The sequence below is a fragment of the Lepidochelys kempii genome, chromosome 2 (genome assembly GCF_965140285.1).
Source record: "Lepidochelys kempii isolate rLepKem1 chromosome 2, rLepKem1.hap1, whole genome shotgun sequence".
NCBI classification, from domain to species: Eukaryota; Metazoa; Chordata; order Testudines; family Cheloniidae; genus Lepidochelys; species Lepidochelys kempii.
Genome location: NC_136381.1, coordinates 207,296,658 through 207,322,152, shown reverse-complemented (window position 1 = coordinate 207,322,152; position 25,495 = coordinate 207,296,658). Strand labels below are relative to the sequence as shown.

Here is a 25,495-nt window from a genome sequence, read left to right as displayed (position 1 = left end):
AAATACTCAGGGATGGTCTGTATCAGCTTACTCAGGATTTCAGGGCTTGTGCTGTAGGTCTAAAAATAGCAGTGTAGATGTTTGGGCTCAGGCTGGTGCCAGGGCTGTAAAACCTGGTGATGGGGGAGGGTCTCAGAGCCTGGTTCCAGTCTGATCTCAAACCCATACACTGCTATTTTTAGCCCTGCAATGCAAGCCTCACAAGCGCTTTGAGAGTCACTGCTGTGGTGGGTTTTTTTTGTTTGTTTGTTTGTTTGTTTTTTGCTGTGTCAACTCCCCATATTGATTTGCTCATTAAATGACCACAGAAGTATTTATTTAAATAATTTCTCATTAAAATATATCCTGCAAAGAATGTTTTTATATTTTCTAATGATACTGAGTGAGAACATACTCATATTTTTCATCAGAAGCTCTCTGTGCTTTTGGGAATAGTAAGTGATATCCACACACAAAAGAGTTCCTTTACCAAGAACTCACAATCTGCCACAAACTTGCTCTGTAACCGTTGAGCAGTCACTTAAATTCTCTATTCTTCACCTACCCCATTCCGGGCCAAGAAGGCCTAGCTTAAATGCTCTGTATAAGTGCTATTATGATTAAGAAGAATAGGGATATTGCATTGAATTTTGATCTTTAGATTCTGTTCTGGATTTCAAATAGTGTCAAAATCTGAGTTCAGATCCAAGGTTTGGATTCACGCCCATTTGTATCTTGCTAAATTGCACTATACTACTCTGCACAATTCTTAATTCAAACACAATAAATGGTGGTTTCATCCCATTTCTAAGTATACATTCAGTACCCAAACCTGGGTGATTAAGTTAGGTGCTTAAATCAATCAAGTCTGAAAAAATGTCTAACTTCTGTGTTTCAGATATCCAACTCTAGATTAGGGATTATATTTACTTCTCTCACAGGCATTTATGAGAAATAATTGATTATTTGTACAGAACTTTAAAGATGAAAAATATTATTTGATTTAGGAAATGAAACTAAAAATTAAAATCAGTTATCTCCCTGTGAAGGCTGCATGGCATGAAATATTTCTTGGATGCTACAAGAACATGATCAAACCTGATGTTGCTCTGAGATCATTAAACATTCTTCATTTAATCTTAATCAAATCCAAAATACACCCTTTCAATTTTTACAAATGGGGATTGGCACTCTGTTGAAGTATTTCTATGTTATATACATTTTTGTAAACTCACTTGTCTTTGGTATCTTTTTGGTCCCTTGATATCCCTTTGCATCTTATTTCTGGTCTTAATGCAACAATTTTTATCTGAATCTCTGATAAAATTCTGACTTGGCAACCTAGTGTTCTCTTAACTCTTAAATTTTCCTCCGTGACTATTTCTGCGCTTGTTAAATAAGGCACAGAGATGAACAGGAGGTAAACTGAATGAGTGACAGAGAGTCTATGTGAGTCACATCAATATATATTTATTCCTATTTGTCTTTTCACATTCTAATATCCACACAAGTAACAAAAGGATTCTACCCACTTTGTGGTCAGCTTCAGGAAGAATATACTGACAAGTCAATTTTTCTTGACAAAGAGAAAGTTGGCTTACTATTTTAGACATTTCTAATGTGCCCACATCTATAATATTTAAGCACCAGATCCAAAATTAAGAGATCCAAAAATTGTCATTTAAGGACTATCTGCTGTTACTTAGAATAAATTTAAATAAAATCTTTTTTTCTTTAGTCCTTTTACTTTCTCCTTATCATCTGTCCATAAAGATGTTGCATAGCAATAGGTCTTTTCTTGTTTAGTATTTTTAAGATGGAGATTGAGTGAAATCTCCTTGAAGCTGCTGACCATGACAGTCAGCCTTCATTCAGGATAAATGTAAGCAGTTAAACTCCTTTTGAAGTAAGATATCTGAAACGATAGGGTTCCCACGCAAAACACAGGCCACATACAAGGCCAGTCAGGAACTGAGCTATGGGGGCAGAGGGATTTCTCTGGGTATTGCTTGAAGTGTGCATGTTGTCTGGGAGCAGAAATACCCAGAGCAGCCAGAGACAGGCAGAAAGTAAGTAAGTAAAGCAATGCTAATTTGGCACTGAAAAAATTGGACAGAGATCTTTTTGGGCAGAGTGCTAGCTGGAAAGAGGCATTGAAACATAGGCACCAACTCCATGGGTGCTCCGGAGCTGGAGCACCCATGGGGAAAAATTGGTGGGTACAGAGCACCCACCGGCAGCTCCCCACCCTGCTCCAGCTCACCTCCTCCTCCGCTCCGCCTCCTCCCCTGAGCGGGCTGAAGTGTCCTGTTTCTTCCCCCTCCCTCCCAGCGCTTGAGCTGCGAAACAGCTGTTTCGCGCGGCAAACCTGGGAGGGAGGGGGGAGGAGGGGGAATGAAGCGCGCTTGGGGAAGAGTTGGGGCCAGGGCGGGGATTTGGGGAGGGATCCAATAGGGGCAGGGAGGAGGCGGAGTCAGGCCAGGGCTGGAGTGGGGAGGGGCACGAGCACCCACCAGCGCCAACAAAAGTTGATGCCTGTGCGTGGAAGTGGCCAAAAAGCTGCCTCCTGTTGTTTGATTCCTGTGTTCAGGATTCTGGGACTTTCTGGGACTTCGGTGACTTCTGCAGGGGCCAGTCTGGCTGACCCAAGGGCTGCCCAAGCAGCTGGCTCTGGGGCCAGCTGCTCAGATGGCCCCTGGGACAACCACACCAGCAGCTGCTGGAGCTGCCATGGTGACAGTCACACCATGAGCTGTTCCGGCGGCCCATGGCAGCAGTCCTGGGGTGGTCGGAGCAGCCGCAGTCCACAGCCCTGGGCAGCAGTCCCCAGCTGGCTGGCCAATGCAGCCGCGGTCCGCAGCCCTGGGCAGCGGTCTCTGGCTGGCTGGAGAAGCTGTGGACCACGGCCCCAGGCCGTGGTCCCTGGATGGCAAAAGCAGCTGCGGTTCGCAGGTGCCCCCCATAGCAGTGGCCCATGCCTCTCCAGCAGCACCCCTGGTGCCCCCAGCAGTGGTCCCCCGTACCTTCCCACAGCAGCCTCCCCCCCCCCCCCGGAAGATTTAATCACAGATATTTTTAGTAAATGGACAGGTCAAAGTCTGTGAATTTTTGTTTATTGCACATGACCTGTCCATGACTTTTACTAAAAATACCCGTGACTAAATCATAGCCTTAGTCATGATTTAGCACTACCCATTACAGTCCCAAAAACCAGTAGTATGGGTACAAGGATGCAAAATGAAAGCAAAATTGATTATTTTCATCAACTCCCAAGTGCTGACTATACAACTTACACTATATTTAAGGACCTACCAAATTCACAGTTCATTTTGGTCAATTTCATGGCCATAGGATTTTAAAAATAGTACATTTCGTGATTCCAGATATTTAAATCTGAAATTTCATGGTGTTGTAACCGTAGGAGTCCTGACCCAAAAGCGGGTTGTGGGGGTAGTTGCAAAGTTATTATAGGGGGGTTGCATTATTGCCACTCTTATTTGTGCTCTGCTGATGGCGGTGGCACTGCCTTCAGAGCTTGGAGAGCAGTGGCTGCTGGATGGGAACCCAGCTCTGAAGGCAGCGCCACCACCAGCAGCAGTGCAGAAGTCAGGATGGCCTGGTTTGGTATTGCCACCCTTACTACTGCGCTGCTGCCTTCAGAGCTGGGCCCTCATCATCAGCCACTACTGTCTGGCTACTCAGCTCTGAAGGCCGTGTAAAGGTAAGGGTGGCAATACTCTACAATGACCTTGCGACCCCACCCTCCTGTGACTCCCTTTTAGGTTGGATCCCTGAGTTGGAGAAATGCTACTCTTCGCAGTGAAATCTGCATAGTATAGGTTAAAAGTACACAACAGACTTTTAACCTATACTTTACAGATTTCAAGGTCCATGACACGTTTTTCACAGCTGTGAATTTGGTAGGGCCCTAACTGTATTACTTCAGATCAGTATATATACATTGGTGAGGCCTCATCTGGAGTACTGTGTCCAGTTTTGGGCCCCACACTTCAAGAAGGATGTGGATAAATTGGAGAGAGTCCAGCGAAGGGCAACAAAAATGATTAGGGGACTGGAACACATGAGTCATGAGGAGAGGCTGAGGGAGCTGGGATTGTTTAGCCTGCAGAAGAGAAGAATGAGGGGGGATTTGATTGCTGCTTTCAACTACCTGAAAGGGGGTTCCAAAGAGGATGGCTCTAGACTGTTCTCAATGGTAGCAGATGACAGAACGAGGAGTAATGGTCTCAAGTTGCAGTGGGGGAGGTTTAGATTGGATATTAGGAAAAACTTTTTCACTAAGAGGGTGGTGAAACACTGGAATGCGTTACCTAGGGAGGTGGTAGAATCTCCTTCCTTAGAGGTTTTTAAGGTCAGGCTTGACAAAGCCCTGGCTGGGATGATTTAACTGGGAATTGGTCCTGCTTTGAGCAGGGGGTTGGACTAGATGACCTTCTGGGGTCCCTTCCAACCCTGATATTCTATGATTCTATGATTCTATGATATCAGGGGTGGGCAAACTATGGCTCGGGGGCCACATCCGGCCATTCAGATATTTTAATCCAGCCCTTGAGCTCTCCGCATGTGCTGTGGCTCCACATGGCTCCCAGAAGCAGTGGCATGTCCCCCTTCCAGCTCCTACAGGTAAGGGTAGCCGGGGGCTCTGTATGCTGCCCTTTCCCCAAGCACCAGTTCTGCAGCTCCCATTGCCAGGAACCGCAGCCAATGGGAGCTGCAGGGGCGGCACCTGCCGACAGGGCAGCGCACAGAACTGCATGGCCACACTGCCACATGGGAGCCAGAGGAGAGACATGCTGCTGCTTCCGGGAGTTGCTTGAGATAAGAACCACCCAGAGCCTGCACCTCTGGCCCCCTCCTGTGCCCCAACCCTCTGCCCTAGCCCTGATCCCCTTCCTTCCTTCCGAGCCCCTCGGTCCCAGCCCAGAGCACCCTCCTGCATCCCCAACCCCTCATCCCTAGCCCCACCTCAGAGCCCACATCCCCAGCTGGAGCCCTCCTTGCACCCCAATCCTCCTCCCACACCTTGAACTAATTTCTGGCCCCACCCTAGAGCCCTCACCCAACCCCCAATTTTGTGAGCTTTCATGGCTCTCCATGCAATTTCCATACCCAGATATGGCCCTTGCGCCAAAAAGTTTGCCCACCCTGGGTATATGTAGTAACTTCAGATCACAAAAAAAAAAAACAGTGAAAGTGGCTTATAACTAGAAGCTGCTACATCTCACATTCCAGAGAGCAGTGTGGGGGAAGAAATGGATGATAAAGGTAAAGCAAAAATAGCTCTCCCCATTTCTTTACAAATATTTATTGGTTTTCTGCTTAACATACAAGCTAGCTTCATTCTGCACTCAAACAAATTCACTTGTGCTTACATGAGAAAGATTATTGCATGCTCTCTTCCTTTGCCTTGTGAACTGATCTGAAAGTAAAATGTACACACTTACTGTTTTGGAAAACTTACTGTATATCCCATGCTATAACGAAATATAAAAATCATTTAAATATTAAATTGTAGTAGAAATAAAACACAAAAGTTCTTTTTGTAATTTGTTGCACAACAAGAGTACAGTGAATTGCTTTATCGCTTGAAATATAAATTAATATAATCAACTGTAGCTATGTTTCTGTCAGAGCTAATCATCAAGGAGTTATAACCTTACCAAAAAGGTAAATCTGGTTCCTCAAGGACTAGTATGACTTCATGCCTCTGTCATATACTTCCTTCACAATAACTATGACAGGGAGAGAATACAAGAGTACATCCAGGGTAAAGGTTTCAGAGTAGCAGCCATGTTAGTCTGTATTCGCAAAAAGAAAAGGAGTACTTGTGACACCTTAGAGACTAACGAATTTATTTATTTGCTACAGCTCACTTCATCAGATGCATTCAGTGGAAAAAAAGGGATGGGGGTGGGGGTAACAGGTGCCTATATAAGAAAAAGTCCCAAAAAACGGGACTGTCCCTATAAAAATGGGACAGCTGGTCACCCTAGGTAGGATTGAGTGGATCATTGGGCTAGATCTTCAGTTGGTATAGCCATTGACTTTAATGGAGATTGACAATTTATACCATCTGAGAACTGAAACTAGTGTGTCATGCCTGTTATGATCTAATCCTATGATAGATTTGGAAATAGAGGATGTTCAGCTGAGTAATGGGTTCATGTTAGTGAATTAGGGGGTGCACACAGGGCAGGGGAGTGTGTACATCAGGGCAAGTGTAGGAGCACATAGTGCAGATTTAGGGGTAAATATTTAGGTGGGGGAAAGGTGTAATGATGTGTGTAAAAGGTAAATTTGAGTGGTTGGGCAGATGTGTTTTATGCAGGTAAAGACTGTGCTTGCGATGTATATTTGGGAATGTGAGCACTGGAGCTGCCCCTCACACTTGCTCCCCAAAGTGTGTATCTGGAGGTAGGGGAGTGAGCTATAGGGGTGGCTTCCTGTAGTATGTGTGGGGAGAGTAGGGTGACCAGATGTTCTGATTTTATAAGGACCATCCTGATTTTTGGATTTTTTTCTTATATAGGCTCCCATTACCCCCCCACCCCCATCTGATTTTTCACACTTGCTGTCTGGTCACCCTAGGGGACTGGTTTGGAGCCAGCTCACTAGGATTGGTGTATGTGTGTGAGGCAAGTGCATGAGGTGGGGAAGGGTTAGAGTGTGAGTGATTAGGGGTCAGTGGCGTTATGGGTCTGGCTCCGCAGGGTCAGTGCAAGAGTGTGAGGTGGGGATTGCTGTGAGGCCAGCTCCTCAGGGTCAGTGACAGTGTTGGCGGAGCGAGTGCTACGGGGCCGGCTCCCCAGGATCAGAGAGTGTGTGTGGGGGGGGACAGGAAGTGCTATGGGACAGGGCCCCCAGGGTTAGTCCAGGGGGCGGGAAAGAGAGCGAGTGCTATAGGGCACGATCCCCAGAGCCAGTGTGTGTTGAGAGGGGAGAAGCGAGCGCGATGGGGCCAGCTCCAGGCATCGGGCTCCAGGGCCAACCCCTCACGGCTGTGTGCTGGGGAGGGTCCATGGGACTAATAACTCCCGGACTGCAGGAGGCGATTGCTGGGCGGGGGTTGCTAGGAGACCACCCCAGGCCGAGTCGTGGGAGGGGTACAGCTTTCTCAGAGCAAGCCCCGCCCATGCCCCTCTCATCCAGCAGCTACGGCACGGGACCGGAAGTGACGTTCCAGGGGCGGGGCCGCGGGCCGCGACGGCGAAGGGCTGATCCGCTGACGGTGGCCGCCGTGCCGTGTTGATGTCCCCAGCGTCCTCCGTGGTCGTCCCAGGTAAGGGCCTTCCTCGGCCTGTCCGTGCCGGGGCGGGGCGGGGCGGCAGAGCGCTCGTGGCCCGTGTCTCTGGGCCCGGCGGGGAGCGGGGCGCTGCGTGTTCAGCCTCGCAGCCGGCTCCCTCGCTCTCGAGGCCTCTGTCGGCCCAACCGCCCGGCACTGGTCAAATCGGGGGGGGGGGCGCGGACCTCTGTGTGTATGCGGCGGGGCGTGGCCGGACCTGCGTGTGCGGGGCGGGGGGATCCATGGCGAGCCCTAGAGGGGTGCTGGGGAAAGGTGACCTGTCCGGGGTCAGTCGCCCCTCGCCCCGGCTGCTGTTGAGGAAGCGAGGAGGGCTATCAGGTGCTGACCGCCTGGCACCGGAACTGCTTAGGGCCCGGCTGCAGCGGGAGGGGGAGGAGCTGGTCCGGGTTTTCTGAGGAGCTGGTCCTGACGTTAACCGACGGTATGGTGCGGGACGCACTGTTTTAGCATCTGAAGAAGTGGGGTTTTTACGCAGGAAAGCTTATGCTCAAATAAATCTGTTAGTCTTTAAGGTGCCACCGGGCTCCTGGTTGTAGGGCAGCCCCGCAGTGTAAGTGCTTCTCCTGGCAGCCAAGTCAGTTGGCTGAGAGCTGGGTAAACAAACGGCCCTCGTTGCTTCCCAACATCTCTGGGGTCATCCTTGTAACTCTCTAAATAGGTTTCTGCTGCATCCACAGTTCAGAGAGATTTTCCTGCCAATAAGTAATAATCCTAGACACATTCTGCTGACTGACAGAAATGCAGATTTGTAAATGACTAGCCGAGCCTGCTTTGAAAAATGTAAAAGATTTCAGCAGAGTTGTTGGTCATGCCAGATGGCGTGGCTGTCTGTAGAAACCAATATCTTTGTGTTTGCATTACTAAAGAGACATTAGGATTTTTTTTTTTAGTAGTGAAAGAATTTTAGAAGTACAATTTGCTTGTCACTCCTTTTGTTTTGGTTACTCTTTTGCACTTCACATCTTGGACAATGAACATTAAAAATATCCATTTTCCTGCAATTCCTGCTGTGATTATTTGGTTTCAAGCACCAGTGGGGCTGTCAAAAACAAATATTTTAATTAGACTTAAAGACAATCGTGGAAACTGTACTGTTGGGTTTGCAAAAGTTAGGTTTTATAGACCTTATATTTTGGATCAAATGCCAGGGGAGTCTCTTAAATATCACTCCTTGCTATTCTGGGGGGAGGGGAGAGTGAGAGGAGGTAATGGAACAAGTGCACACAAGGAATAAAGCTGTACTATGTTAGAGTTGCTTAGGCAGACCCTTAACCCCAGTGGGTGCTATTACCCTGGTATATTTCAGCCATGTTATCTTCTTGTTTCTTGTCTCTCCAAAGCTATGTTAGTGTGTTCCTTTACATTTAATTTCCTTTTTAATTTATTTTGTGTAAATTGAAGTTTAATTTTTCACCTATACTTGGCAATCATGGAGAATCACTAATTCAAAATCTTATTTTACCATTTTGTTGTGTTAGTGAAAGTGCAAAACTGTGTTGATCCTTATTTAAAGTCTAATCTACTGAAACAATATGCCCTTGCTTTTAGTGCATGGTTCATGTATTGTACTAAATCAGATGGTAATCGGCTAAAGATATTTGAGTTTAGGGCTAGAAATCCTTGTTTAACCCTTACTGGATTTGACTGAGCAATATCTGTTCATTCTGGTTGCCCATAGTATTTGAAACTGCTTTATGGTCAGCCCTCTATGGAAATATTTCCAATGGGTATTGGGTGTGTAGTTCCTGAAACAATATGTTTTACTCATGATTCACTTGTTGTCACCTGAATCAAGGCTTGTACTCAGTTGTTGTAATTACTATAATTTTTAATAACAGCAACTGCAAAATGGAGCAAGATAAATTGCAACATTCAAATATTCTTCCTCCTCTCCCTATAGATTTATAAAGCTTCAATCTTGCTAACACTTGTGCATGTGCTTAAAGTTTACTACCATGAATAGTGCCACTGAAATCAATAGGATAGCCTCTTAATAAACAGTTTAATGTCTTAGAATGAAACTAGTACTTGTGTTTTTAAAAAAGCAAACAAACTGCTGTTTCAGTTACAGCAACTGAGGACTGGACCTTCCTGTTTGCTTGCAGTACTAGGTAGGGCACCACGCTTAGTAACCTCCCCTCCAGAAAAAGAACAGCAGCAGCTGGGAGGGGAAATTATGGAAGTCTGCAGGCCTACAGTGCTCTTTACCAAGGCAACCAGCATCATTAAAAATATTGGTTGTAAGTCATAGCCCTCCTTGTCTCTGGATTCAGAGTTACCCACCTGGAGCACTGGGCACAGCGCTCCATCTTCTTATTGTCTTTGGACATGCAAGACAAACTACCCTTCATCCTTAGAAGTACTCTAGACAAGGCAAAGTATTTTGTGAAACCTTGTGCTGTGTAGCTGTTCATTATGGAGTATATCTTCTGTGAATAGAGAAATTTATTTTGTAGGGCTCACATTGTGGCATCTTTCAAGAGAACTAAACTCATTTATAATGTCTTAGACTATTCCTCTAGTATAACTTTTCTGAGGTAATAAGAATTCTAATATTGTTACAGATCAGTCATGTCATCCTTTCAAGAAACTCCATCTTCAAGTAATGCTCTGCAGACTTCCAACTTTGCACATGTGATCTTTCAAAATGTGGCAAAAAGTTACCTTCCTAATGTACATCTTGAATGTCATTACACTCTGACCCAGTATATCCAACCACACCAAAAGGATTGGGTTGGTATTTTCAAGGTAAGTTAGTTTGTACTTTTTCAATAACTGAATATCCATTGCATTCTATATTACTGATTCAAAAAATAAATTATAAAATCTTTGATATATGTTTAAGTGGATAAATCTTGGTGATGTTAGATCTTGACATGTGCATGCAAATTAGTGTCGTGTCTTTTGGTTTTCAAATATGCTCATTGAAATGCAGGTATTCTAAGTGAGCTGGTATCGCCATCTATTATGAAGGTAACAGTGCTTTCTATGATAAGCAACTGAAACATGATCTTGTAACTTTGCCAAACTATAACTGTTTGGGATGGAATTTTCTATGCTCGGTGTCTTCCCAAAAAGTAAGCTTCAAGTGCACTTCAGCCAAAACAGTTTGGCTGTTTCTGATAACAGGGGTAGCGAGAAAAATGTTGTCTTCCTATGTTAAATTCTGGCAACCTTTTGTTTGAGAAACACTAGTGCTCCCATGTTTTGGAGCAAAGAACATGAAATTTGGAAGGGGTGTAGTCTCTGTTTCAAGGATGTGCCTTTTGCAGACACTGTGAAAATCTGCCCAAATTTGGCCAATTTATAATAATTTGAAAAAAAAAAATCACAGTTTGCACATGCTCAGTAGAGGCTTGCTAGAGCTTCATAGCTCATTTACTGGAAGATTCTGTCCACAGTGAGCAAGCTCCTGCATTGGCCTGCAGGGGACTGAGCAGGACTTTCCTAGTTTCAGAGGAACAGCCGTGTTAGTCTGTATTCGCAAAAAGAAAAGGAGTACTTGTGGCACCTTAGAGACTAACCAATTTATTTGAGCATGAGCTTTCAAATAAATTGGTTAGTCTCTAAGGTGCCACAAGTACTCCTTGACTTTCCTAGTGTAACTTTAGGTTTCCTTGGGCTGGTCTGGACCGTCTCCCCTGTGCTCTCAGTGCCCCCCTTGATGTTACCAAGGCAGCATGTAGTAAGAAGCTATTTGAATAGAATGGTGGTGGAAGGAATCAAAGATGAAGGGGAGGAAAACAGAGTGGGAGTTGGGATGGTGGGGAGACTGGCACTGGCTGGGCAAGGAAATTAGGAGTGGGAGTCTCATGGGGAGAGCCTGAAGCTTGATGAGGAGTGTGGGACAGGGAACTTGTTGGGAGGTAGAGAGACACAGTTTTCAAGGAGCTTTGGTGTGGCAGTAGAATGGGGACTGGCTGGGCAAAGAGACTGGGACAGGGAACCTGGAAGTGGGGCTCTAAGATTGGATGAAGAACCTGGGGAGGGAGACACAGACTGGGGATGAGGAACATGTGCACGGGGAGTATTTGAAGGGAGAGAGTGAATGAAGAGTCAAGAGGGGGGAACTGGGACTGGTTAAGTATAGACATGGAGCGAGGGGAATGGAGGGAGACAGGGCAAGGGGAGTGGGATTGGAGCAGTGTGGGGAAGACTGGGACTCAGGGAGTCCATAGAGAAGGACTGGATGAGAAGTCTGAGAAAAGGACCAAGAGGTGGGGAAGAGACAGGACTGGAACAGTGGCAAGTTGGAGAGGACACAAGAGAACGTGTCAGTCTTGGGGGAAATGGCAGAACTGTGTGTCCACTGGAGAATGCTCCCCTCCAAAGCCTGGAATGGAACCCACTGTTTATCTTCCCATTGACTTGGGTTATAGATGCAAGTGCCCAGCACTTCTGCAAATCAGATTCCTGGGTCTCAAGTCAGACACCCAGAAAATGAGGAACACATAATTAGTACCATCTCTGAAAAGTTTGGTTTATGTGACTTGCCTAGGATCATATAGGAATTCTGTGCCAGAGGCAGGGATAGAATCCAGTTTTCCCAAGCAGCATTCAGTTACCTTAACCACGAAACAGTCCTTTCTCTTCCTCAGTCCCCTGCCTCATATGCCTTTCTAACTTCTGCAACAAATGAGGCAGGAATCCTACGGATAATAGTGTGTTTTTTTTTTTCCCGCTGTGCAATCCTGACTCATCCCCAGAGCCATGTCCATTCTGTACACTTAATCAGGCAGTGATCTTAGGGGGAAAAAATAGCATATGATCATGTAATTAGACTGTATGATAAAGTATACCCACAAGGGGGCCAAATTAAAGTTGCAGAGACCATCTTTAATTCTGGCGTTCGCAACTTTTGAGTGCTTGATTTTGCAACTGTAATTTTTTAATGTAGTTTGTGTAATACAGAATACAGGAAAACAACCATGGGTAGCACTATTACATAAAAATATTTTTTAAAAGTTGTACTTTTTTCTTATGACTTTATTGACTTCTATTTATCAAATATTTTCTATTTTTTATATGTAGCTAAAATTAAGTCTCTTGTTAATGTGTTAACTTTTAGAAAAGTTTTTCCATAATAACATTCTGTGTGCACCTCACTAATTGCTGACAGAGAAAGGATGTTGGAGAATGTAGGCTCATTGTTTCCTTCCTATTCTCTGTAGATCAAAGCCAGGTGAGACAGCAGTGGAAGGAATTATGGAGCTCAGCATTTGGAGCCGGTTTCATTATAATGATTCGCTGAGCTTCCCTGCAGTGTTCCTCCTGTCTCTAAGATAACTGGATGTTTCTCCCTCAATTTTCCATTACTGTTGACAGAATTTATATTGCATCTCCCTTGCCTGCGTTGAATCCTTGCTGTATGTCTTAGGGTTTGCCTACACTAGAAAGTTTTGTCTCTTAGCAGTATTGGTACTGTCAAATGTTAAGTTTAAGTGTTCTACCAAGTAACTTGACATCTAGTCTTCAGATTGTCAAAAGGCAACACTTTTTTTTTTTTTTTTAGACCAACAAATGAGTTTTTCCATAGATAGGTACTGCGACTTGCTTACACCTCTACTGTATCTGTGGACATTGTACAATCCACTGTTTGCATCATTGAAATGAAATTGGTACAAGAATTATGCAGAAGGAATACATGGTTTTATAAAGGAGCAATTTTTCTAAAGCACACATTTTGTAAATCTGCAAAGTTTGGGGGCAGGAGGGAATCCAAGTAAGATTTCAGTTAGTTGAGTGCAACTGAATAAACCTGGTATGTGAAGTAATGTGCACATCCATTTGAAGAATGGAGGTGCAAGCATTCCACTGGAATTTCAAAGGAATGTTTTAGTGAAGAGGATAATGGGATTAAAATGTTTTACTAAGTTTGCAGTAACAGTCTGACTATTTGTATAACAGAGTTTCATTTTGTTTTATAAATTAACTTTTAAATTTAGTTCATTGTCATAAGTTAGGGGACATTTTTGAGGCTGTAATCTATTATGTGTATATACTATTACTGTCAGAAGCTTTGAATTTAAAGAAAATCTTTAAATTTTGGAGTTGGCCTAATTTTTTAGATAAACTGGGAAGAGGCAAGGTTACCCACATATAGTCCTGTCATTCTTTTGAAGTAGTTAGAATTTAAACTTTAAAAACTGATGTTACATACATTTGATTAAAAATCAGGGAGGCAATTAGCATACATTCTAGTGTCCCTGTTTAAAAGAAGAAAAAATCCAAATCTAACCCTATAACATTGGTTTGTTCTCTTTTAAACATTCTTTGCAGTAAAATGAAAAAGTGTCATTGAGAAACTCTCTTCTTGCTGAAACAACCATTATTGATACAAGATCAAACACTGTACTGGGGATAAAGAATATAAACTACTGTTAGAGATTGATTATACCTTGGGGTTGTTGGGAAAGCTGATGAATCACACTTGATTATTATTTATTATGATATTTAGAAAGGTGAGTAATAGCGTGAAGATACGATGCATGCCTAGTGAAATAGTCTTCAAGGGATTCTGAACTCACTAAATAACAAGAAAGATTAAAGTCCTGTGTAGCGGTCTTGATATTGTAACTAATGAGAATCAGACTTCTGTCAGTGACCACAAAGTGTCAGTTTATTGGCCGTGAATGTAGAGGGATGGGAAGACCGTGGCTTTTTGTGGAGGAGAATGAACTTGCTTAAAGGCCAAAACTGTTCCAAGGTTAAATGAATGCCATCTTTGAGGCTTATGGGAAGTTATTGCTGTTGCACCAGTGATAGTTGTGTGTCTGTATTAAAAATTGTCAAGTCAAGAGGTCTAGTGGAATTTTCATTTAGTTCAACATAGCAAGTTACAGTGATGGATGAGGGACCTGACTAAGATTTAAGGGCTGTGTTTACTATGGGAGTCACAGTGGCACAACTGTAGCTATGCTGCTGTCATGTAGATGCTTCCAATATCAATCCAGCTCCCTGAGCAGCAGTAGCCCTGCCTGCACCATGGATTAGGTCAGTTTAACTACAGTGCTCGGGGGTATGAATGTTTCACATCCCTGAGTGAGGTAGCTAGGAGAGTGCTCATTTTAAGTGTAGACAAAGCTTACGTTTGTTTCCACATACTGAGGAGTTGTGGTATCTTGCTATATTTTTTCCATCTAAATGTATTAACTCCCTTTGTAAAACCATGTTCTCTCCGCCCCCACCCCCCCTTGTCCTTTGCTGCCTCTGGTCATGTATGTAAAATTTGCTCAGTGTAATGAAATTTGCCCTAATTCCTTTAAGGTGTATGGCCTTCATTTTAGTACTTGTCCCTATTCTTTTTGTCCCTTTTAGAATTCTATCCTTAAATGCAGCTTTAAACTGATCCCTTTCACAAACAGTCAGTTTCCCCATTTTTCTGTGTTATATAAGGCATTTGTTTTCTCAAGTTCCCAGCCTGGGTTCTCCAACATCCTCATGGAGAGAACCACAACTTAAGTGTTTTATCTTTCCTTGCGTTTAGAGTTGCAGGACGTTGTTGTAGCAACTATAGCAATTGCTTACGTGAATAAGTAATTTTAGGAAAGGACTAAATATATTTTTAACTGTCCTTAATGGAACAAATGTATTGTCTTTGAAATTAATCATTTTCTCTTTTTGTTATCACACCCATTCTGTTCTGTTCCTCTTTTGTGCATGTTGCTTGTTCCCATCGTTCTCTAGGTATTCCTTTTTCACAAAAGGGCTGCTGATGGTGCCTGGCTTCTGTTTCCTTCTGTTATGGAGCAGTGGCCTGAAAGGGAGGCAGCTAGACTGGCCTCATTGTCAGCTGCCCTCATTGTCAGCTGCTTTTACAGGCATTCTGGCAAGGACATTTGAAGTAGATGGAAAAAGAGGAAGGGCCAGCACCATGTTATCCATCAGTTCTCTGTTAATCTCCAGGAGGTGCTTTGTGAGCCACCAGTGGTTAATAGATCAGTTGGGGAACTGGTGTCCTAATTAACTTATTCATGTTTCTTTAAATGAATTACCTTGCCTTCTGAATTCAGACTCGTAACTTTTTTTGGACAGGTTGTTACATGTTCTTCTAGGCTGTTCTTTAATACTGATATTTTCTTTCTGTCTGGCTTTTTGCCATTTAGAAGAAAAATTTATTTTTCTGTCTATGTATTGATGCCTGGTCTGAGTTTTAAGCATAAAGCATAAAGAGAAAATTGAATTACAAGCCCTGGTAAGCCTTTGAATTTATCCAGGACAGACGCACTCACCTTGGGTGTTAGTGCTGAAAAGGTCAAAACTTAAATTGGCATTAGTTTCAATGCAATACATGGTTTTATCTGTAACTTAATGCTTCAGAGGGAATTTGAAACTAGATCATTTGTTACTTCTCACAGCATCTGAAGACTCAAACTCTAACAGGAGTATTCAGTGGTTTGTTTTATGTTTATGATATGTACTTCTACCAAATAACAATTTTGTTTTTCAGTGCGCGCACACACAAGTGTTGCCTCTGATTTCTCCATTATGTCCTAGTGGTGTATTTAGAAGGTGATCACATTAGGTTGTCCTAAATACCTAACTTTCCTCTATCATCATATCTGAGCATCTCACAATTTTTAATTTGTCTTCACAACACCCCTGTGTGATAGGGCAGTGCTTTTATTCCCATTTTACAAATAGGAAACTGAGCTACAGAGACCCTAAGCACCTTGCCCAGAGGAACAGGGAATTGAACCAAGGTTTCTTAAGTCCTAGGTTAGTGTCCTAACCAATGGGCCATCCTTCCCTTCTTCCTTGTTGCTTTTCTTTTATAAATAGTTATATATAGAGACAAAGGTAGAGGAATCTTAAAAAGGAAATTTATTCATATGTCTAGCATAAAATGCTGTGGACTATTTTTTTTTTAAAAAAATAGGGGGTTGAACCACCTACATATTATAATAGAAGGGAAACACTTTGTGTATATACCAAGTAACTTACTAATAAGGTTACGTTTTAGTCACTAGTATTTTTAGTAAGTCATGGACAGGTCACACGCAGTAAACAAAAATTCACGGCCCGTGACCTGTCCATGACTTTTACTAAAAATACCTGTGACTAAGCCTTTGGGGGGGGGAGGCTCAGGAGGGCAGCCCGTGGGGCACTGCAGGTGCCAGGAAGGGGAGGGTTGGTGGGGCTGGGGAAGGCTCCCTACCGGGTTCCTGGAAAGTAGTGACTCTGCAGCTCCCATTGGCTAGGAACTGCAGCCAATGGGAGCTACTGGGGTGGTGCCTGCAGGCGGAGGCAGCATGTGGAGCTAGCAATGAGGGAGAGGAGTTACCATTGCCATCTCAGGTAAGCACTGCTCTGCACCCCAGCCCTGAAACTGTCCGCCCCTGACTGCCCCACCAGCAGCCGGTGTGCGTGGCCCTGGGGCTGCCCAAGCCACTGAGATCATGGCATCTGTGACAAACAGAGCATTACTTTTTAGCAATAATTATTGCTAGTCTTTAAATGTATTTCCATATAGGAACTCTTGCCAGAAACCTCTCACTGGATTACTGTACATATATCTTCGGAGTCTTTTTTCAGACTCATGAGAATTTCAATCATTTCTCCATATTTCAGAAAGAGAGATATTTACCTTTTAGATTCCAGCCTCTCGTACACTTTTTGGGATATCCTAGATTTTCACTGTTCACTCCTCCTACCCCTATGCAGCAAGTCAGACTGAACAACTACTCTCCTGCTGTGGCTCCCGCTCCAAAATGAACTTGGAAACCGCCAGGGTCTCAGATGAATGATATGTGGAATCTACATCCATATATTGCTGCAGAGATGCCTTGAAATATTTCTGCAGGATTGACATTGCCAGGATCAAATATTCACATTAGTTCTCTCTGATCAAATATGCAGTGAAGTTAGACAACTGGTAGTCCTGGGGGAATTCTGCGCACAGTATATTAAAATTCTGCGTATTTTGTCAAAATAATGCAATATAATCACTCTGGTTTAAATTAGTTCAGTAACTTATTTAAACTACAATACAATGGATGGAGAATGTGAGTGGGGAGCATTGGACGAAATCCCAAAATCCCTTTGCCTAATAATAGTGTAACTAGGTTTGACCCTTTATTTCTAGTTATTAGTCAAAAAATATTTGCAGCATATGCTCAGTGTTACATAGTAGGCAACTGAAGAGCAAGTGAGGGCTGGGGAATCAAACTCAATATTTTGTATTGGCTACTGACCATCTCCAGAAGGGTCAGTAGCAAACAGTTCATGGAGCACATTTTATAGGAAATTTTTTCAGTCCGAAAATTCAGACCAGTTCTAATCACTAAAACACCGTAAGTATTTATAAGGCCATACTGTCCCCCTACACCACTCTAGCAATGTAAAGGAGCTTTAAAACTCTTACACCTGTTTTATACTCCTGAAGGAATTCACAAAGACAACAGGAACAATTCACTAAGCAGGCAGGCTGCTATAGTCTGCTCTGACTGAGGGGACAGAGCCTGCCCCACACCTGCTTCCTCAGAAACATCCCAAAGCCCTGTCCCTCCATGCCGAGCTTGCCTCAGTAGTGAGAGAGAGACAGTGTGTGTTTCTCTCCTTCATGCATGTCTGCTGGCCCCCGATGGTAATTTACATCTCTACTGGCTGCTTTGGGTGCCCAAGCCAACCTGCCTGTGTTGCTGGGGAGGGGTGAGTGACCGCTCTTGCGCCTTCCCTTTGCTTTCTCGTCAGAAGTAATTTTTTTGCAGGGAAGGAAAGAAATCTGTGGGGGGCATGAATTCTGCACACGTGCAGTGTCACAGAATTCCCCAAGGAGTAAACTGAAAATAAGGCAAGATTGAATATTATATAATAAAGGTTTGCAGAAGCCTTTGAATCAGGTACAAGCCTAATATCTGTACAGTGGAACAACAATGTTCTTAAAATATTTTGCTGGCTTTTCCAGGTTTGAGTGAAGAGGCCCACACCAAAGCTTCAGAATGATAAGGAACAGTGATGTGGTGATTTTGTGTGTCACTATACCAAGAGGTTTGGCCTCTTGAAGTGCAAATAAAGGCCTTCGTGGGTGACCATCCTTTGTTTCCCAGCTTCAGCTCTTGTCTCAGACTTTGAGGACTTCATATCAACCTTGATTGCTCATGCCATCTATAGGTCAAATCCTAGTATCTGAGCAACATTTTGATTACTTGAATAGCATGATGAATATTGACTTTTATGTTGCTGCATCACCTAGGTATAGACTGAACCATGGATTCTCAGCCTTGGGGTCATGACTTCAAGGTCCATCATGAGGGGAATGTAATGGGGTATGTGACAAAGCTCTGTCCTTGCTCCGTGGGTCCCATGTTTCCTGGTGGATTTCTCTAGCCTCAGAGGCTCACTGTGACCCTGCACGTAACCCTTCTCTCTCTAGAAACAAGGGTCACAGTCTACTGAGCCATTTTCATCATAAGCCAGCGAGGGAGGTGAGGAGAAGTTATCCTTCCTTGCACAGTCTCTGTTGTCTCCCAGTCTCAGTGATTAATCAGGGGGCAAAGGTGGGGTGGGGGGAGCCCGGGCCCACCCTGTACTCCGGGCTCCAGCCCAGGGATCCTAATAGCATCAGCTATGGTAGCTGACCTTTTAGAAACATGACATGTACAATTCCCTGGGCTACTTCCCCCACAGCAGCCCTCACTTCCTCAGGCTCCACATCACCCTTACCTCAAGGCCTCCTTCCTTGTGCCTGATATGGTGTGTACTACTCAGCCTCTCCAACAGTGCAACTTCCTCCCACAGCTCCTGACATGCACACCCATCTGACTAACTGGGAGGCTTTTAACTAGTTTCAGCCAGCCCCTGATTGGCTTCAGATGTCCCAATCAACCTAGCCTTCTCCCTGCCTTCTGGAAAGTTCTTAATTGGCCCCAGGTGTCTTAATTGACCTGGAGCAGCTTCCATTTCACTTAACCTGGTACCAGGGATTTGTTTAGCCTGGAGCTAATATATCTATCTCCCACTACTTTTCTATAGCCATCTGGCCTTGCCCCATCACAGGTAGTTGGCAAAATCTCCCAGTTTTTAAAACGAGGGGGAAAGTACCTTATCCCACTAGACAAGCACTGTACTGTCTCAGCTAAACTGATGCTGTTTCTTTCCACTTGCACCTCCTCTGAAGAAACAGCTGGTTTGGTAGCCTGAGCCAGCCTTGGACAAAGAAGAGGATGAAAGGGATTGCATACACCAGGGACAGAGGAGGAAATGGCTTCAGACTCTTCTGCTGCAGGATCTGAAAATTATTTTTTTTTGGGTAGAGAAAATGGCTAATGTAATACCCTTTAACGTGGAAATGGCTAAGGACATCTGGACTTACCTAACAGTGTCCTTGAGTTGAATGGCACACATTTTTTTTTCTTTGTTATATAGATATACAGTATTAGTTATCTTAGAGCTACATTTGATAAGAGAAGAATGGAATAGCAAATATGGCCAATCACTGACAGACGCAATAGTGAAAAGGAAAATACAAAATGTATTATGCTACTTTGCATATAGCTGTGAAAATTAATAGAAATTTCCTCTTTCAAAAAAGGGACTTAATGTACTATTTTTGGGGGGCAGCTACTTTTTCATACTTTGTGTTTTAAACTGATTATTATTATACAACTCAACTGATGTATCAAGTTTGTCTTTCTGGTTTATCATGATGTTTGTTTGCAGCTGATGCACATCTACCAGCTTTTTAGCCATAAGCTTGTACCTTTATTTTGGCTTATACCTAAAAGGGTGGGGAACAATGTTCCCTCTAATTTTTTCCATTCAAGTGTGGAGTAAATTTTATGTGCACTGATGTATGTGCACTACCCGTAGAAACAAAAAACCTAGATATAATAAGAAAAGGAGTAGTTGTGGCACCTTAGAGACTAACAAATTTATTTGAGCATAAGCTTTTGTGAGCTACAGCTCACTTCATAGGATGCATGCAGTGGAAAATACAGTGGGGAGATTTTATATATACAGAGAATATGAAACAATGGGTGTTACAATACACACTGTAATGAGTGTGATCAGGTAAGGTGAGCTATTACCAGCAGGAGAGCGAGGGGTGTGGGGGGAGTTTGGACATCTGATTTTTGTCCATTTATTCTTTTACATAGAGACTGTCCAGTTTGGCCAGTGTACATGGCAGAGGGGCATTGCTGGCACATGATGGCATATATCACATTGGTAGATGTGCAGGTGAACAAGCTTCTGAGAGTGTGGCTGATGTGATTAGGCCTATGATTGTGTCCCCTGAATAGATATGTGGACACAGTTGGCAACGGGCTTTGTTGCAAGGATAGGTTCCTGGGTTAGTGGTTCTGTTGTGTGGTTGCTGGTGAGTATTTGCTTCAGGTTGGGGGGCAATGCCCCTCTGCCATGTACATTGGCCAAACTGGACAGTCTCTACGTAAAAGAATAAATGGACACAAATCAGACATCAAGAATTATAACATTCAAAAACCAATCGGAGAACACTTCAGACTCTTTGGTCACTTGATTACTGACCTAAAAGTGGCAATTCTTCAACAAAAAAACTTCAAAACAGAATCCAAGGAGAGACTGCTGAATTGGAATTAATTTGCAAACTGGATACAATTAACTTAGGCTTGAATAAAGACTGGGAGTGGATAGGTCATTACACAAAGTAAAACTATTTCCCCATGTTTATTTCCCCCCCACCCGCTACTCTTCCTCAGACGTTCTTGTCAACTGCTGGAAATGGCCCACCTTGATTATCACTACAAAAGGTTCCTCTTCTCCCCCTGCTCTTCTGCTGGTAATAGCTCACCTTACCTGATCACTGTCCTTACAGTGTATATGGTAACACCCATTATTTCATGTTCTCTGTGTATATAAATGTCCCCACTGTATTTTCCACTGAATGCATCCGATGAAGTGAGCTGTGTAGGTCACGAAAGCTTATGCTCAAATAAATTGGTTAGTCTCTAAAGTGCCACAAGTACTCCTTTTCTTTTTGCGAATACAGACTAAAATAACTAACATACTCTGAAACTTGTATGCCTTGTAGTCTTTTCATAGTTAGATGTGGCTGTTATGTCCATACTGGATCATGACTAAGGCTAAGAATTTGTCTCTGGTATTTTTATTAAAAGTCACGGACAGGATGTGGCAATAAACAATGAAATCATGGAAATGTGCATACAGTAATGCACTTTTCACTACATCAATACAGGAGCTTTTGAATTGGTATCAAACCTTATATAATTTTAACTACTGACATGATTAACCGTTAGAATGTAAAATGGTCATTTACTAACAGAGCTTTCCATGATTCTGAAACAGCATGCTATATATTGCCAGGTTGTCATCTTTGAGCATCTATCATCTCACAAGATATCTTTGTAAGACTAAAATGATCTCTCGCAGTCTGCGCTGTTAACTGGCAACGATAAACACCTTAGAGCTATTACTTGGAAAGTGATCTTTTGAAGTGCCACAATGTCAGAGTACTTCATTTCAAAAACTGCACTGCTGTAGGTAAAAAACATGGGTTTTGCCAAGTCATTGTCTTCAAACAGGGGAATAGACTCAAACATATTTAGTGATGCAAGGTCAAGAAGTTTGGCCTGATTGGGATCAAACAGTTGGCAGGGTTTAAAAAAACACAACACAGCGGGTTGACAAAACCATTAAGAACCAGTCATATAGGCTTCAGTTTTAACACTGTTTTTGCAAAGGATTTTCTTAGCTAACAGGTTGTCAGTTGTGCCATTGAAGGACTTTTCCCAACTGGCAAGATCAGTCAAATCATTTGCCACCTTATGCATTCTGATCTCTCATAAGCAGTGAGAGTTGCCATTATCCTTGGTGGAAATACTTGAATTGCTGCAATATATCTGTTTTTATTTCTGTTGATTTTGTTAAAGTGACGACATCTTCAACAGATGAACTACAGCTTCACTTCCACTTCTCAAAAAAACCCCACATTATCCTGCAGCTGCCTGGTATGAAAAGGGACAGCTACAAATCAGCTGTTGCACCATGTGATTACTGGGGAAAGGGAATTGCAGGCACTTTCCCTTTTTCCTGCAATGATTGATTGAACCATGCTTTGTGGGCAGGGCAGGCAGTGAATGTACGTTTTACAGAAATAACAAGTTAATTTACTTTTCCAAATGTTTTTCTCCAGATATCGCCCACTAAGTTGAGATGATGTGCAGTGAATGTTATGTGCACTGCATTCAGAAAAAACTCTTTGAGGCTTCATTCCCAGGTTTTGTTCAAACATGCAGCATTGTCATGACAAAAGTAGTGACTTTATCAAAAGGAATTCTGTATTTTTGAACTGACTGCCCTAGCCCTGTTGCCCAGGGCTGACATTGTGAAGGTCACAAAAAATCATGAAATCTGTGACAAACTTGTAGCCTTAATCATGTCAAATAAATTTTGTATTATGTTAGCGAAGGATGGATTTTGACTCTCCCATGCTCCCGACAATTTTGACAAAAAATTAACTGATCCACCTGAAATAGTCTCTTCAACTAGATAATTTTTTTGTGAAGTTGTTTTTTTTAAAGTGGAATATGAAAGGATATCGGGCAACTCCAAGGATTTCCTGAGTTATCACTAATTTTTTTCAAAGTGAAATATTTCACTATTTGAAAAAAAAAATGTTTTGGGGGCAGGGGAGAGGGAGGAACATCTCTCTCAAAATGAATCAGAATCTTCTGTCTCTATAGTTTTTGAATCTTTTGGCTCCAGTCAGAGCTAGTGATTCTAGGTGTAAATGGTGGATGGTAAATTTTGAAGTTAATCAGTTGGGTTTATAAAGGAAACCCTAGTTGTACCCTTACTGTGGAGAAATTACAGTGTCTCAATAAGCTCTAACTTCTGAGAAAAAGAATAGCACATCATTTTCTTTCCATTACAAAAACTACTTTTGAGAACAGAGGACGCTAAATGGTATAGATCTGAGCTTTGATGTTGTTGGGACTACTGAAACAACGAGGAGTCCAGTGGCCCTTTAAAGACAGATTTATTGGGGCATGAGCTTTCATGGGGAAAAAACCCACTTCTTCAGAGGCATGGAGTGAAAATTACAGATACAGGCATAAATATACTGGCACATGAAGAGAAGGGAGTTACCTTATAAGTGGAGAACCATTGCTGATGAGGCCAATTCAGTCAGGGTGGATATGGTCCACTTCCAATAACTGAGGAGGAGGTTGCTTTTGTAGTGAGCCAACGCTTCCAGTCTCTATTCAAGCCCAAATTAATGGTGTTAAGTTTGCAAATTAATTGTAGCTCTGCAATTTCTCTTTGAAGTCTGTTTTTGAATTTTTTCTGTTGAAGTATAGCTACTTTTAAATTGGTTATTGAATGTCCAGGGAGATTGAAGTGTTTATAGATTCATAGATACTAAGGTCAGAAGGGACCATTATGATCATCTAGTCCAACCTCCTGCACAACGCAGGCCACAGAATCTCACCCACCCACTCCTGAGAAAAACCTCTCACGTATGTCTGAGCTATTGAAGTCTTCAAATCGTGGTTTAAAGACTTCAAGGAGCTGAGAATCCTCCAGCAAGTGACCCGTGACCCATCTACAGAGGAAGGTGGAAAACCTCCAGGGCCTCTTCCAATCTGCCCTGGAGGAAAATTCCTTCCCGACCCCAAATATGGTGATCAGCTACACCCTGAGCATATGGGCAAGATTCACCAGCCAGATTCCCAGGAAAAAATTTGCTGTAGTAACTCAGATCCCACCCCATCTAACATCCCATCACAGGCCATTGGACCTATTTACCATGAATATTTAAAGATCAATTAATTACCAAAATCATGTTATCCCATCATACCATCTCCTCCATAAACTTATTGAGTTTAATCTTAAAGCCAGATGGATCTTTTGCCCCCACTGCTTCCCTTGGAAGGCTATTCCAAAACTTCACTCCTCTGATGGTTAGAAACCTTTGTCTAATTTTAAGTCTAAACTTCCCAGTGACCAGTTTATATCCATTTGGTCCTGTGTCCACATTGGTACTGAGTTTAAATAATTCCTCTCCCTCTCCTGGTATTTATCCCTCTGATATATTTATAGAGAGCAATCATATCTCCCCTCATCCTTCTTTTAGTTAGGCTAAACAAGCCAAGCTCCTTGAGTCTCCTTTCATAAGACAAGTTTTCCATTCCTCGGATCATCCTAGTAGCCCTTCTGTGTATCTGTTCCAGTTTGAATTCATCCTTCTTAAATATGGGAGACCAGAACTGCACACAGTATTCCAGGTGAGGTCTCACCAGTGCCTTGTATAACGGTACTAAAACCTCCTTATCCCTACTGGAAATACCTCTCCTGATGCATCCCAATACCGCATTAGCTTTTTTCACGGCTATATCTCCTACTGGCTTTTGTATGTTACCATTCCTGATGTCTGATTTGTGTCCATTTGTTGTTTTACGTAGAGACTGTCCGGTTTGGCCAATGTACATGGCAGAGGGGCATTGCTGGCACATGATGGCATATATCACATTAGTAGATGTGCAGGTGAATGAGCCCCTGATGATGTGGCTGATGTGATTGGGTCCTCTGATGGTGTCGCTAGAGTAGATATGGGAACAGAGTAGGCAACGGGGTTTGTTACAGGGATGGGTTCCTGGGTTAGTGTTTCCATGGTGTGTAGTTGCTGGTGAGTATTTGCTTCAGATTGGGGGGCTGTCTGTAAGCGAGGACTGGCCTGCCTCCCAAGATCTGTGAGAGTGAGGGATCATTTTCCAGGATAGGTTGTAGAACACTGATGATGTGATGGAGAGGTTTTAGCTGGGGATTGTACGTGATAGCCAGTGGTGTTCTGTTGTTTTCCTTGTTGGGCCTGTCCTGTAGTGGGTGACTTCTGGGTACCCGTCTCACTCTGTCAGTCTGTTTCCTCGCTACCCCAGGTGGGTATTGTAGTTTTAAGACTGCTTGATGAAGATCTTGTAGGTGTCTGTCTCTGTCTGAAGGAGACATGCCCTAATAAATCTATTAGCCTTTAAGGTGCCAATGGATTTCTTGTTGTTTTTGTGGATACAGACTAACACAGCTACCCTCTGATAAATTGTCTGTAAAAGTTTAAGGATCAACCCATTAACTGTGAAAGTGTGTTTGTTTTCCTTTTTGTTTGTTTGTTTTCCATCCAAGTGAATAAGGAGAAAAAATAATTATAAGGAATTGCTGTTTGTTTTTTGTTTGCATTTCTTTTGTTAATTGGAA

At 43.0% G+C, this 25,495-nt stretch overlaps 1 protein-coding gene across 3 annotated transcripts in view; it reads left to right on the top strand.

Annotated features, from left to right (window-relative positions):
• The first annotated feature begins 7,167 nt into the window (after positions 1-7,167).
• TAX1BP1 (Tax1 binding protein 1) overlaps positions 7,168-25,495 on the top strand; it is a 98,107-nt gene continuing 79,779 nt past the window's right edge. For all 3 annotated transcript variants that reach the window (XM_073333618.2, XM_073333619.2, XM_073333617.2), the window contains exons 1-2: positions 7,168-7,279; positions 9,868-10,051. In XM_073333618.2, the coding sequence (XP_073189719.1) occupies positions 9,875-10,051 (177 nt within the window). In that variant the 5' untranslated portion in view covers positions 7,168-7,279; positions 9,868-9,874. The remainder of the gene's footprint in view (positions 7,280-9,867; positions 10,052-25,495) is intronic.